Genomic DNA, 15,844 nt, shown 5'->3' on the forward strand with positions numbered 1-15,844 from the left:
AGTAGCTGGTGGCTGTTTTAACGCAACTAGAATAAGAGAAGACCGCAAGTGTCACATATTCGAGAATTGTTGCGTTGGAGCACATGAGGCATTAGTACACAAAAAATGCAAAGACAATTGAAACTCGTGCAAAAAATGATCCGCCACTGTACGTTGCAAAAATTGCGCCATCATACCTTACAAGCTATTGATGAAAATATGATGGTGTTACTTTCATACAGCGCGAATTGAGAAAAATGTAAAATACAAAAAACTGTTGTCCACACGGAGAGAAAAATCAAGCGTTTGTAGTATGGACAGTTAACCCTTTAACGACGAGATGTGCCACTTTTCAACATGAAATTCAATCTCTTACAATTAGTAGAAAAAAGCCATAAAAGTTTTTAAAAGTCCATACCCTACTATTTTTAGGGTCGCTCTTTCAAATAGTGTGGTCAAAATTTTCAAAAAATGAAATTTAACCCTTCTTTTTTCAAAAATACTAAAAAAAGTCAAGTTTTTTTAATGTAATTTTTTTCAAAAGAATTTTTTTCTGTGTCATAACGCTTTTCAAATAGAACAAAAAGTATCAAAAACGTGTTCCCGATAGTTGTACTTGAAAAATATTCATTTCTAAATTTTATTTTTTTCGATTTTGAATTTAAAATGGCGCTTGAAGGACAAAAATTTTTTCTTATTTTACGTAAGATGACAAACTTTTTCAAAATTGCTCAAATCTGATTGAAATTTGTTACTCAGGGGTTTTCGTGGTCGCTGATTATGAATCTGATGTCTATTTGTCAAAATTCAAAATGGCGGATCCAATATGACGGATGACTTTTTAAAAAATTGATCGGATTCGCTTGAAACTCGTTACTCGGGGGTTTTCGGGGTCGCTGGTTACGAATCCGATGTTAGTTTTTCGAAATTCAAAATGGCGGATCTAATATGGCGGACGAAATACAAAAATTGTTCAGATTTGCTTGAATCTTGTTACTCGGGGGTTTTTGGGGTAGCTGATTACGAATTTGATATCAGATTTTAAAAATTCAAAATGACGGATCCAATATGACAGATGACTTTTTAAGAATTAATCGGATTCGCTTGAAATTTGTTACTTTGCGGTTTTTGGGTTCAATAATGACGAATCTGACGTTAGATTAAAAAAATCCAATATGCCGGATCCAGAATGGCGGACGAATTTTTCAAAATTTCTCAAACCTGATTGAAACAAGTTACTAGTGGGTTTTTGGGGTCGCTGGGTGCGAATCCGATGTTAGTTTTTCAAAATTCAAAATGGTGGAATCGATATGGCGGACGAGGTTTAAAAAAATATCCTTACCAATTCTTATAGCTAATTTATACCAAGCATTTTGAATTTTTAAAAACGAACATCGGATTCACAATCAGCGGACCCGAAAACCCTCGAGTAACAAAATTCAAGTGAATCCGACTAATTTTTTTAATTTGGTCTGCCATATTTGTTCCACCATTTTGAATTTCTAAAAACTAACATCGATTTTCTCGTACCATAGATCACTTTTAAATTTCCCTGTCACATATTGTGAAATATAGATAAGTTGATACTGATAGAGTCAGAGCAAAAAAAGTATAATAATTCCGACATTTTGAATTTTTGGAATGTGACTTTATGTTCGTAATCAGCCACCCCAAAAATACCACACTAACAAATTTCAAGCAAACCTGAGTAAATTTTAAAAATTAGTCTTTCATTATACTTTGGCCATTTTGAATTTTTTGAAACTAACGTCAGATTCGTCATAAGCGACCCGAGAAACCGCAGAGTAACAAATTTTAAGCGAATCCAATCAATTTTCAAAGAAGACATCTGTCATATTGGATCAGCCATTTTGAATTTTGAAAATCTGATATCAAAATCGTAATCAGCTACCCCAAAAACCCCCGAGTAACGAGTTTCAAGCGAATCCGATCAATTTTTTAAAAAGTCATCCGCCATATTGCATCCGCCATTTTGAATTTTGACAAATGGACATCAGATTCGTAATCAGCGACCACGAAAACCCCTGAGTAACAAATTTCAATCAGATTTGAGCAATTTTGAAAAAGTTTGTCATCTTACGTAAAATAAGAAAAAAATTTTGTCCTTCAAGCGCCATTTTAAATTCAAAATCGAAAAAAATAGAATTTAGAAATGAATATTTTTCAAGTACAACTATCGGGAACACGTTTTTGATACTTTTTGTTCTATTTGAAAAGCGTTATGACACAGAAAAAATTTCTTTTGAAAAAAATTACATTAAAAAAACTTGACTTTTTTTAGTATTTTTGAAAAAAGAAGGGTTAAATATCATTTTTTGTAAATTTTGACCACACCTTTCGAAAGAGCGACCCCAAAAATAGTAGGGTATGGACTTTTAAAAACCTTTATGGTTTTTTTCTACTAATTGTAAGAGATTGAATTTCATGTTGAAAAGTAGCACATCTCGTCGTTAAAGGGTTAAGCTTATTTCGTAAAAGAATGCACATGCGCAATATGCGTAAAACTTCTGCTGTATTTGTATAAATTTCTACGTTATCAGCATAAAAGTTCTACCTGTAACGCATGGGACGTCAGTATACTACGATTGCAAGAGATCCATGCTTTTTTAGTATATGTTTCATGCAACTGAGGTATAAAAACATGCCTCTTTAGCAGGACGTTCATACAAAATTAGCATAGGAAGTCTCCATACTACAAACGCTTGATTTTTCTCTCCGTGCAAGGTCTAAACAATACGTTCCATACATTTACCAGACTCAATTTTCAAAAAATCTTCACTCTGGCACTGTTAACACACATATCCAATAAAACTTTTTTTCTTTTTTTCACTACTTTTTTATTCAAAATCACTTAAAGTACAAAGCACGCGTTTGATCATTAATACTACTGCATATAAAATGTCATCACGATAAAAGACATCGACCATAGTGATAAGGCGCTTCAGATGTGACGTTACATGCCAGATTTGACAAGTGCGCCACCATACCTTACACGCCACCATACCTTACACTCCCCTATCTAATATAATTTATATTTTAATTTTTAAAAAAAATTTTATTAAAATTTGAAGAAAGAAGGATAAAATTATTATTTATATTACTTTTGTTATTATTATTAATAGTTTTTTTTATAATTCATAATAAATTATAACACAGGTCTACAAGTTTGAGACCCACAACCCGAATAAAAATTTGTAATGCAATTTACTTTTACGTTGAATCTGAAAAATGATCTCGAAATTGTTCCATCATGTCAGGATTTTGAAATATTCTAACCTAAATGTATAGAAAAGGTCGTTTTTGCAACATTTGAATGTCTATAAAGTCAAGAAAATTCGATCTGATTTTTTTTCGCCGAATTATAGTATAATTTTAATGTTACCATACCTATACATTGTCTAAAAATCTAATGAGGGTAAAAATAAAATAATTATAAAGTAAAAGTATCTAGGCTGTAACTAATTATTCGAAGGTTCTTGCTGTCGCTAATTTCCAATCTGATATCAGATTTCAGAAATTTATAATTTAATATATATATATAGCGGATCCAATTTTTTTCCACCAACTACTTTACAATTTTATTTTTACTCTCATTTGATTTTATATACCATATATTATGTATATATGGGGCATTTCATTTTAAAACGAACCACTTTATAAACAATTGCCATGCATTGTAAGGCAATTTTTAAATATAATTATTTCTCCTATTTATTGAAGCAAAATTTTATTTAATTTTAATGATTTTAAAAGAAAAACTTCTTAACTTTATGATGCTGAAAATTTTTTTTTTAAATAATAGAATTTATGAAAAAAATTAAGTTTGAAAAATAACCTTCTGAATATCTCAAAACATATCGCGTCCGATTTTCTTGAAACTTATGTCAAAACAAAGCTATTTCAAAGCTTAAAAATTTGAGTTTTATTCCCTGTAAACATTATAATGGGTAATTCATGGAAATTTGAGAAATTACTTAAATTTTACATTTCAAATGTCATAATGTATGTACCAAGCGGAATTTGTTTTTTTACAATTTTTACACAGTTTAACCTCTGACATCTCTGTAAAATTTAATTAATTTCTTAATTTCAACCGAATTGCCCATTATAATGTTTACAGAGAATAAAACTAAAATTTTTAAGCTTCATTTTGACATAAGTTTCAAGAAAATCGGACGCGATATGTTTTGAGATATTCAAAAGGTTATCTTTCAAACTTAATTTTTTCATAAATTCTATTATTTAAAAAAAAAATTATGTATTATCATAAAGTTGAGAAATTTTTCTTTTAAAATCACTAATAGTAAATAAAGTTTGGCTTCAATAAATAGGAGAAATAATTATTTAAAAATGGCTCAAACAGGGTTCCTACAGAAATCCGAATTTAAAATTCCATACCTTTTTCATGATTTCCAGGTCAAATTTTTAGGAAATTCCAGTGGAATTTTAAAATTAATTTCCACGTCGTATAATATATATATATATATATATATATATATATATATATATATATATATATATATATATATATCTTAAAATTTCTAATTGAATTTCTATTGAAGAGAAAAAATGGAAAACAAGAAAAATTTAGAAACTTTTAAAAATTCCAGGCCTTTTCCATGATTTCCCTGATTTCCAGAAGCCTTTTAAAAATTCCATACGTACCATTTCCATGATTTCCAGATTCTGTAGGAACCCTGTCATAAAATACTATTTTGTTGACTTTATAGTTTATAGACAACTAAAATGTTGCCAAAAACTGCCTTTTTCTTCATAAATTTAGGTTAGAATGTTTCAAAATGCTAATGTGATGGAACAATTTTCAGAACATTTTCGAATTAAGCGTAAAATATTGCATTAGATATTAGAAATGACTATTCCAGTTTTGGATCTGTCAAAATCCAAAATTTTGTAGACATATGTAATAAAAACCAAGTATTACTAAATATTATTGTTACTTTCATTATAATTTATATTGATAATTTTCTTGTTATTATATAATTCTAATGAAATAGTATTTTTTAAATGAAATGGATAAACGAGAGAATTAGCTAGTAATAATTTTACCGCTAATGCACATCATTTGCAAGTTAATGTTCTCCATATATGTTAACACGAACGCTGGGCAAGTCATAACCTTTTTCTATATATATAATTATATAAATAGGAATTTTACTGATCTGAGAAAGAAATTAATCTTTGTATTTAAAAACAATTTGAAATTCTTTTACATATTTCAATTTAAATAATTTTCCATAAATATTCAAAAGTATTACCAAATTTTCTATTTTCCATACTTCTTTATATGTACACATATTTTTAAAACTAAAAAAAAAATTTATTTTATATTTACAAAAATAATTCTTATTATATTAATAATTAAGAAAAAAACGTTACCTATTAATAAATAATTACTGTATTAATTTATTAGTAAATTCCCAGATAGCACGTAATGTTGCAGCAAGCTTGTGGCAAGCTTGCCGCGTAAGATTGCCAATATTGCCGAGCAAGCTTGCGGCAATATTGTGGCAAGCTTCAAATGTCCCACCTACAGGAAGCTTGCCGCGTAAGCTTGCAGCAATATTGCCTTGTAAGCTTGCTGTAATATTGCCGCAATGTTGCACTGTAAGGTTGTGGTAAGGTTACATGTAAGGTTGTTGTAAGGTTGAGGTGAGGTTGTGGTAAGTTTACAAATTATGGAAAAAATTAACAAAATAATTAATAATTTAAATAATTAATAAATATTAATTAAAAAAATGAATTTTGTTGCTCTTCTTTATTTTTGAAACCTAACATGAAACAGAAAATTTTGAAAACAAATTTGGCGGCACTGGGATTCGAACCCGGGATCGACGCGCATAAACCTAATATCCTAACTAACTGAGCTAAGTGGGGAACTGAGGAAGAGAAACTCAATTTTGCTTTTAAGGAGTTAGTTAGCTTCTTGGTGCACCTTAATAGCAAAATTGAGTTTCTCTTCCACAGTTCTCCACGTAGCTCAGTTAGTTAAGGTGTTAGGTTTATGCGCGTCTATCCCGGGTTCAAATCCCAGTGCCCCCAAGTTTGTTTTCAGAATTTTCTGTTTCATGTTAGGTATCAAAAATATAGAAGAGCAACAAACTTCATTTTTTAATTAATATTTATTAATTATTTAAATTATTAATTATTTTGTTAATTTTTTTCCATAATTTGTAAACTTACCACAACCTCACCTCAACCTTACAACAACCTTACGTGTAACCTTACCACAACCTTACAGTGCAACATTGCGGCAATATTACAGCAAGCTTACAAGGCAATATTGCTGCAAGCTTACGCGGCAAGCTTCTTGTAGGTGGGACATTTGAAGCTTGCCATAATATTGCCGCAAGCTTGCTCGGCAATATTGGCAATCTTACGCGGCAAGCTTGCCACAAGCTTGCTGCAACATTACGTGCTATCTGGGTTATTAATTGTAATGTTAACTAATAATTGACAACAATTACTATATACATATCTTTTAAACTCAATTTTCTATTTAAATTAAATTATTAAAAAAATATATATTTTTATTATCAGAAAGTTCAGAAATTCTACTTTCGAAATCACTAATATAAAAAGTAATTTGGTTCTACAGAATGGAAGAAATATTCATTTAAAAATTGTCTTACATTGGCAATTGTTTACGAAGGGGGTCGTTTTGAAATGGAATGCCTCATATATTATTATTATTAAATAAATATTTAAATTCATGAATTAGGAAATCTATTTTTATAAATTTTTTTATTTACGAATTTATAATGAAAAATAAAATAAAAATAGACAAATTTCTAAGAAAGTTATGTTTAAAAAAATGTTTAATTAAAAAAAAGAAATTAGTTTCAAGAGGTATGTAAACACTCACTAGTGAATTGTGGAAAACGTGTCATTTCTCTATTTAAAAAGGGACGAAAGTTAATGATTTCTTTGTATGAAAGAAAGTGTTATTATGATTACAATTAAAAATTGGAAAGAGATTTTGAGAAAATTTTTCAAGAAAGATAATGAGAAAACAAGAATCACTCACTCATTTATAATTAGAAAAGCGACCGTGAAGAAAGGGCGCCTTTTCCTGTTCGACGACAACGGCGACGAAAGACAAATCAATTGATTCAAAAGTGCACACTAACATAATGTGAAGAATTTTTTTCAACAATCATCGTAAGCACAAAGACATGTTGTTTTTGTTTTCTAAAACAGCACTTGACAATTTTTGACATGTTATTAGAAAACTTACCCTCGTCGTCTTCCATGTTAGTTTTTCATGAGGATTATGCGGTTACCATGACAACTATTATCAAAACATATGCGTGAGAAATGCACAGGTACTTTTGGATTCATTGTTTTCACCTTTAAAAAAGAAAAAAATGTTTAACTATTAATTTATTTATAATTAAAATGCATATATTCATTCATTGTCATAAATACTATTAACTATAATTATATAAATAAAATACTTATACCATTTTAAAAATATTTTCAAACGTGAAAATAACTATTTTCCATCCTGTAAATATTAAAGCCTTACGAGAGATTAATTATTGATCTTTGGAAAATTCATTACAATTACATTTAATTTCTTTTAATTTTAGGCTTTCTTAGTTTTTTTCTTATAAATTTATGACGTTCTAAAATTAATTTATTAAACTTGATGTATAAATATGTAGAAAGTTAAATGAATATAAATATTTTTTTCATGTACTTCAATTAACTTTCTATTTAAATGTTTATTATTTTAATTATCAGTAAAACAAACAATAAATATTAGTAAAAAAATTAATAAATAAGATAAAAACGCAATCAATACTCAATATAATAATGGTTATTTTTAAATTCCAATATTATTATTCAACACTCATTTTCTCCTCAGATTTTTGAAAATAATATAAATAAAAATTATCTATATAATAAAATAAATATTCTTAATACTCAATACAAATTTAAAATAATTATTTATCTGCTTACGTTCTGTCTTGTCCTTTCAGGACAAACCTCAGAAGGGTTCGCGAAGACCCTTCGAAAAGAATTCGTTTCTATATCAACCAGTCTCAATTTTTCCGTCTTTGTTTTGTCGATTTATTATAATTACGATGGTGTATATACCTACAGATTTCAAATTGAAACTTTCAAAATTAATTAGACCGCTTCCGTTAGCGATAGTTAACAATATAAATCTTCGAAAGTAAATTTATAGAGGTCTCAGAAAATGTTACAATTAAAATTATTATTATCCTGGATTCCATATGACTTTAAAACTAGATTTCGTGAATTTTTATTATTTTTAATTTTAAATAACTTTTGGTTTATTGTTTAATTCTAATTAATAACAAATAAATTTGTCTCCATTTCAAAATAGGTATATAAAATATTAACATTATAATTTTTAATTTATGGGTTTTAATAAGTTTATATTTTATATTTATTATCACATAAATATTGTATACTGGTATAAATAAAAGAAAAATATTTTAAATTAGAAAAATTGAGTAATAATTTATTTTTAAATTTTAGTCTCTTTTTTTCATTTTTTCATATTATGTTGACAATTTTTTTGTATGTAATTATATTGAAATAAAAAATAACAGTCAATTTTCAAGATCCCTAAAATTACGTTACTGGGGATTGTGAAACTCACAAAGTTGTTATTTCACGACTTTGGTCAGTTGAGGTTATATCCAACCCTCTGTTCTGCCCTCTGCTCTGTGTATAATTATATAAAAAGACAGTATACGTGACAATTATCACGATTTATTATTATAATAATTAATTTGGAAAATTAATTAAGAAAAAATATAAAAATTAAGTGCGTTAAAATATCTCAGTTCAATGAATAAGATGTCGAGTTTCTCGAGCAGACGAATATTTTCTTCCATCAACAATCTGGTAAAGTAATGTAAATAATGTAATTTATTAATATAATATGTATGTAATGTAATAATACAATTAATAATTCATTCTTAAAAACCATTATCCAAATAATAAATTTTTATTCACTTTGATACCTATAATTCATTTTTGCCATTGGCGTTCTTCCGTATCAATAAACAATAAAAATACATCTTGGAAAGAAAATAATCTAAGTAGGATGATAAAGATAAATATGATAAAAGAGGAAAAAAGGACGATATCAACAGAATTTATTTATGAATAAGCAAGAAAATTTCCTTAGTTAAGAAATAATTTTAGATGAAAAAATCTAAATTTTGCCTCAATGACGAAAACTTTTTTTAAATATTGGATAAATAGCTGTGTGAGAGGTATTTTAAATAAATTCAACTTTATATCACATTGAATTTTAATATTGTAGGTAGGCGGATCTATTACAAGGACAATATCAACAAGCAGGATATTGACATCGAAGGAAAAATATGTAGAAATCGAACAAAAAAATGGTGTAAGTAAATAAGAAAGAAAAAAGGCTATTTCTTATTTTATTTTCTATTGTTTACTATTTTATTTTTTCCACAAAGGTGCAAAAATTCTGTAATGAAATTGATACTCAAGTGCTTTCAATATTTAACTATTAATATATAATATAAATAATATTTTAACTATTTAGATTTTTTCATATCCAGGTGAGAAGAATAACACTAAATCATGCAAAATCACGAAATTCTCTTTCGTTAGAAACGATAAATATTCTTTTGTACAATATTTCTAAAGACGTTGAAGACAATGAACTTGGCTCAATTGTAATTCAAGCTGCTCCCGGAAAAGTTTTCTCTGCCGGCCATAATTTAAAGGAATTGGTAAATAATAATTGAAATTATTATTCTTTTGAATAAATTAACAACTATAGCATAAATAATTAATTAATAAAACAAATGGAAAAAATACTTTATCACAGATGATGCATTATTACTTACGTCGTTTAGACGTCAGAAAATAGAGAGAGCCATCATCTGGCAGTATTTGAGACGTTCGAGATGCTCATGAAAGAAATTATGCAATGCCCAGTGCCAATAATTGCTGCAGTCGATGGTCTGGCAGCTGCAGCTGGATGTCAATTAGTTGCAGCTTGTGATATTGCAATTTGCACTGAGAAAAGCAGCTTCTCAACTCCCGGGTAAGAAATTGCACGATCTGAAAATACAAGTCTCTTCTTTTAAATTGCAATACTTTCGGTTTTCTTTTGCATTAATGATGAGTTATTTCTTATATTTTCTATCACCCTACAAGATTGTTCTAGGGAAGTCATTTTACTTAGAAACTGTTAATTTGTATTTGATTTTTCAACTAATTTCTGAAACTTCTTTATTGTTTTTGAATTGTTTTCAAAAAAATTTAAGGGTAAATCAATTTTAAGTATGCAAATGTCAAGGGATACAAATAATTAAATACTAAATAGTGATTGATAATTCATCACATAAGTTCAAAAATCAACCATAAAATGAGCTCTCTTTATGCCAATTTAATGAAATTCTTAATTAATTATACTCATTTATATAAAAATGATCGACTACTGGGTGTCGAGTGATCAAGTACTGGTTCTAATGATATTTTAATGGCTGATCGACTACTGGGTTTTAAATTGACTTGTAAATTGCGAATTTCAAGGTCGGAACATCATTTACAGAATTAAAAAAGAAAAATTAAAAAATAGCTATTTCTTTGTAAGTTATCAAAATATCCCGGATCAAAAAACTCGATTTGCGTTCGAACAGGAAATTTTCACGTCAGTTAGGCCCTCATGAAAAAATAAAGGAAAATAAAATAAAAGAATTTTCAAATTCGTATTCTTGTAGATAATAAAAATGCGCAACTCTTTTTCTTTAAAAGAATTTTTTTTAATCTGAATATTTTAGATAATTTAAGCCTTCCAAGCGGCAAATCGAGTTTTTTGATCCTGGAGCTCAATTGTTTATGAATCGTTCGCAAAATAGTAGGTGCTGTAAGGTAAAAATTTGTATGCCGTACTTTTTTTAAAATTTAAAATTAAACTGAAATAATTACTGAATGTATTTGCCCCTTTTTTGCATTTCCTGCCCCTGGTTTTTTTCTAATTTTACTTCAAATTCTTTTTTACTTACATAATAGAAAAAAATCTGGATAAAAAAAAATTTATGATTTTTTGTAGCGAATATATAAATAAATATGAATTGAATTTGAATGTTTTTATTAAATTAATTATATTAGGTACTACACTTCAAAAACAAGTGTCTCATTTTGAGACGTTTTGTCCCATATTTGATACACATAAGATGTCTTAGTCCACATATTTGAAACAGATATGTGTCTCATTTTAAGACGTTTTAAAGTGTCTTACACATTTAGCAATGCATTTTGAGACACGAAATGTGTTTCGAGTAGCCGTCTCACACTAAGAAGACGTTTTACGTGTCTTATACGCATTGAGTTACCTTTAATGTCTTAAAATGAGACACGAGATGAAATTAAATGTCTCAATATAAAACAGATTTTGTATCTCAATGGTTTAAACACTTAAAGCAACTCATTTTAAGACACGAGTGAGATACCAGTTTTTGCAGTGTAGATAGGACACAATTGCATAAATAAATTAAATGCGAATTAAATAATTTATTACTTCAGAATTGTAATAATAAATTAAAAAAATTTAATTTTGTTGTGGACTTTTTAGAGCAAATGTAGGAATATTTTGTTCAACCCCAGGAATCCCTTTGGTAAGAAATGTACCCAGAAAGGTTGCTTTTCACATGTTGCTAACTGGCTTACCGATTTCGGCGAAAGAAGCTTATGACGCTGGACTCGTTAGCAAAGTTGTGCCCAACGATAAACTCGGTAAAATGTTTAGCCTACCAGACAGTAGTCGAACACTTAATAACTTTCAGTACCTAGTTATTGGCAAAATTTTTGAACAAAGTGTAGATTACTATTAGTGCATCCTTTCAAGAAATCTACATTTTGTTCAAGAATTTTAGCAATAATCACTAAAAATCACCCACTTTAAAAATACTTTAAGAAAATTTAGTCTTAATTTTTTAAAACAAATACTGTTTCAAAAATAATAAGTTCCTTTAAAAATCAAGATTTTTATAGCCATAAAAATGACTTTCTTCAATTTAATAAAGTTAATAAATTAATTTTTTAACAATGTTTTTATTCGTATAAATTTGATATTTTTTCAGAGGATGAAATCCAGAAGATTACAAACGCTATAAATTCTCAAAGTCGATCAGTGACAAGACTTGGAAAAAGATTTCTATTTGAACAATTAGACGTCGATATATCGACAGCTTATTCATTGGGAACGGAAATTATGGTTGAAAATTTAAAGCTCAAAGACTCACAAGAGGGAATTAAAAGCTTCATCGAGAAAAGAAAACCTTTATGGAGTCACAACTACGAACAAGACTGACTTAATTAATACAATAATACAAACACTGAAAAAAAACAGTATTGAACCAAGAAAATTTTTCTTGGTTGAAGCAAATCGTGGGATTGAATACGGCCAAGACTATTAAAATATTGATTCAAGAAAACGATTTTCTTGACATAGGATATTTGGGAGAAGAACATATATTCTTGATCCAAGAAAATATGGAATTCGACCAAGAAGTTAGTCTTCTTATACAAAGTATGAAATGTATTAAATGAATAAAATATTTTCTTGTTCTAAGAATATATATAGTTAATTGAATTATTTTATTTGATTCATTCAATTTTTTGTAACGTTCGTTCAAGTAATTTAAGATTTAAATGAAGAAAACATTTATGTTGTGAGAAGAACAGATATTCTTGATCCAAGAAAATATGGAATTCGACCAAGAAGTTAATCGACTTGTACGAAATATAAAATGTATTAAATGAATAAAATATTTTCTTGTTCTAAGAATATATATAGATAATTGAATTATTTTATTTGATTCATTCAATTTTTTGTAACATTCGTTCAAGTAATAATTCAAGATTTAAATGAAGAAAACATTTATTTTGTGAGAGAACGCAGATATTCTTGATCCAAGAAAATATGGAATTCGATCAAGAAGTTAAGTAGCATGTAAGAAATGCAGAATATATTAATTCAAAATAATTTATGTATCAAATCAAGAAAGTATGTTCTCTGCCCAAGAAAATATTTTCTTGATTTGAGAAAATTTATAGATTTCAATCAAAAAAATAATTTCTCAATACAAGTAAATTATTTACTTAAATTCCCCCCCCCCCTTACCCCCATCCCATCTTTTCTAATACTTAGGTCAAACATTTTTATTATTTAATTAATTAACATTTATATTTTTTATTTAAATAATTAAATAATTGTTATTTTACATATATATTTACATTTAATTATTACTTAACACAAATACAACAAATATACCTTGAAAGAAAATTTTCCACGGTCGGAGGAATTGAACTCGGGTTGCACGCACCAGAAGCCGTCACGCTACCACTATGCCATCCTAGCCTCAATGGACAGTTTTCAAAAACTGATATTTAAGTTGCATATACATTTGAAGAAAAATATTTTCTTGGATCAAGAACACCGGCATTGTGTTAAGTAAAAAAAAGTTTCAAAGCAAATAAATAAAATGATTCGATTCAAGAAACATGAATTCTCCAGACAATACTTTATTATTTCGCTGAAGAACATGATATTCTAGATTCAATACTTTTTGGTACTTCGGAAAAGTAAAATATTTGGTTGAAATAATTACATATTGAGTTCTGCCAAATACTAAATTGTTAATTCAAGAATTCTGTTCAATGCTAATAATTACTTGACACAAGAAAATGAATTTCTTTCTTCAAATAAATATGGGATTAATTGAATATAATTTTTAATCAACTTGAAACAAATATTTACTTATATTAACCTTCGTATTTTCTTGAATCAGGATTATATGAGCGTTGAATTAAGTAAAAACTTTTTTAAAGGAAACAAAAGAATGATTTAATTCAAGATCTTACACTTAATTGAATTGAATAAATAAAATATTTCATTCCAGAAAATATAATATTCTCGCAAGAAATTAATGATTTTGAAACATGAGAATATAGAGATGCTTCAAGTAAAAGAAATGCTTAGATTAATTAATATTTCTTTGAAACAAAATAATTTTTAATTGAATTGAAACAATTATTAACTTGTATTAATCTTCCTATTTTCTTGGCTCAAGACTATGGGTGTTGGATGAAATAAATAGTTGCTTTAAAGGAAATAAAAAAATTATTTGACTCAAGATCTTACACTTAATTGAATTGAATAAATAAAATATTTCATTCCAGAAAATATAACATTCTCGCAAGAAATTAATGATTTTGAAACATGAGAATATAGAAATGCTTCAAGTAAAAGAAATGCTTAGATTAATTAATATTTCTTTGAAACAAAATAATTTTTAATTGAGTTGAAACAATTATTAACTTGTATTAATCTTCCCATTTTCTTGGCTCAAGACTATGGGTGTTGGATGAAATAAATAGTTGCTTTAAAGGAAATAAAAAAATTATTTGACTCAAGAACACAAATGACTCAAGGTAAATTACTTGACGTGAGAACATGATATTCTTGATTCAATACTTTTTCGAGACTTGGCGCATGTAAAACAGTTCGTTTGAAACAGTAAGATATTTACTTATGTCAAACCCATATTTTCTTATTTCAATAACTTTGATCAATGCTCAAAATTACTTGACACAAAAAAATAAATTTCTTCCAATAAGAAAATATGGGTTTGTTTCAAATAAATCAGGTCAAGAAAATGCATTTACTTGATTCAATGAACTTTTTTTTTCAGTGAATGAATTTCATATATGTTTACAAAACTTTTACATATTATTATTTTTATTATCATTAAGAACAAATATTATATGTAATTAAAGAATACAAAGAAAAATTAAAAAAACTCTAATTTTCTAAAAATAAATATCGTTGGGTCATTTGGGGTAAATGTAACCAGTTGATGTTTAAGATTAATTTAAAGATTTAAAATTAAGTAAGACGAAAATATTTAAGAGAGGTCCTGGGTATTATGCTAATATTTTATTTTGACAATTGCCAATGCTGAATTATACAGAAAATTCATATAGCTGATTAAAAAAAATTGGATTTAGATTTTTAATTATTACTTTGTAATTAAATTTATTTATATACTTTCAGTTATATAGTTCCACTTATTATTCCATTTGCAAAGTTTATTTTGTCTTATGTAGAATGTAGAACACGTGTCGAAAATAGCAAAAAAAATATTGCCGAGCAAAGTAAATTTGCTTTAATATAAAAATAATATAACATTTTTTTTCTTTTTATTACCAGCAGTGGGAATAAATTTATAATAAATTATGTGTACAATATTGATAATATTCGCAAATATTAAATTTTTTTGTTATCAAAACATTTAAAAATATGATTTACATTAGCAAAATTTAAAAAACAGCATCACGGAATATCGGAAAATCAGATCATAACTGCATTTATAATTAGTCTCATTTAAGATTGCAAATTATGTAAACAATGAATAAACTCAAAGATGATATTTATGATTAAAAAAGAAAAAAAAGTAAAATAAAATAAAATAAACCAGGAAAATGATAAAAGAAGCACTTCGACCCAGCCAGAGATCAGAAACATTGTTTCATTTCTTTTCATTTATATTTGATTTATATTGTTTATTTCGAAATTCACTTTCTCAATATTAAACTGAATAAATTTTAATAGCAATACTTCCAAACATTTTTTTACTCTAGTATTCATTACAAGACTTCTCTATTTTTTATTTATTATTGTTATTATTAATTTTTTATTTCTTAAAGTGAAAGTTAAAACAATATCTTATTTACTTTTTTATGAAACATTTTGTAATTCTTATAGTTATTATTATTGTTGGTATTGTTTTTAATTTAC

At 27.2% G+C, this 15,844-nt stretch overlaps 2 protein-coding genes across 4 annotated transcripts in view; one reads left to right on the top strand and one right to left on the bottom strand.

Moving 5' to 3' along the window:
- LOC122506798 (rho GTPase-activating protein gacZ-like) overlaps positions 1–10,017 on the bottom strand; it is a 46,150-nt gene extending 36,133 nt beyond the window's left edge. Inside the window, exons 1-2 of one of the 3 annotated variants that reach the window (XM_043619122.1) lie at positions 9,885–10,017; positions 7,256–7,368 (exon numbers count right to left, since the gene is read on the bottom strand). In XM_043619122.1, the coding sequence (XP_043475057.1) occupies positions 7,256–7,271 (16 nt within the window). In that variant the 5' untranslated portion in view covers positions 7,272–7,368; positions 9,885–10,017. Of the gene's footprint in view, positions 1–7,045; positions 7,226–7,255; positions 7,369–7,983; positions 8,194–9,884 lie in introns of those variants that run through there. The other 2 variants (XM_043619123.1, XM_043619125.1) reach the window with 2 other exon arrangements.
- LOC122506800 (enoyl-CoA hydratase domain-containing protein 3, mitochondrial) lies at positions 8,619–12,482 on the top strand. Its single transcript, XM_043619126.1, has 6 exons — positions 8,619–8,901; positions 9,326–9,412; positions 9,594–9,767; positions 9,894–10,084; positions 11,618–11,778; positions 12,126–12,482. The coding sequence occupies exons 1-6, from the start codon at positions 8,845–8,847 to the stop codon at positions 12,353–12,355; spliced, it is 900 nt and encodes a 299-aa protein (XP_043475061.1). The 5' UTR covers positions 8,619–8,844; the 3' UTR covers positions 12,356–12,482.
- The last annotated feature ends 3,362 nt before the right edge of the window (positions 12,483–15,844 follow it).

Source organism: Leptopilina heterotoma, unplaced genomic scaffold (genome assembly GCF_015476425.1).
Source record: "Leptopilina heterotoma isolate Lh14 unplaced genomic scaffold, ASM1547642v1 Lhet_434, whole genome shotgun sequence".
Lineage (NCBI taxonomy): Eukaryota > Metazoa > Arthropoda > Insecta > Hymenoptera > Figitidae > Leptopilina > Leptopilina heterotoma.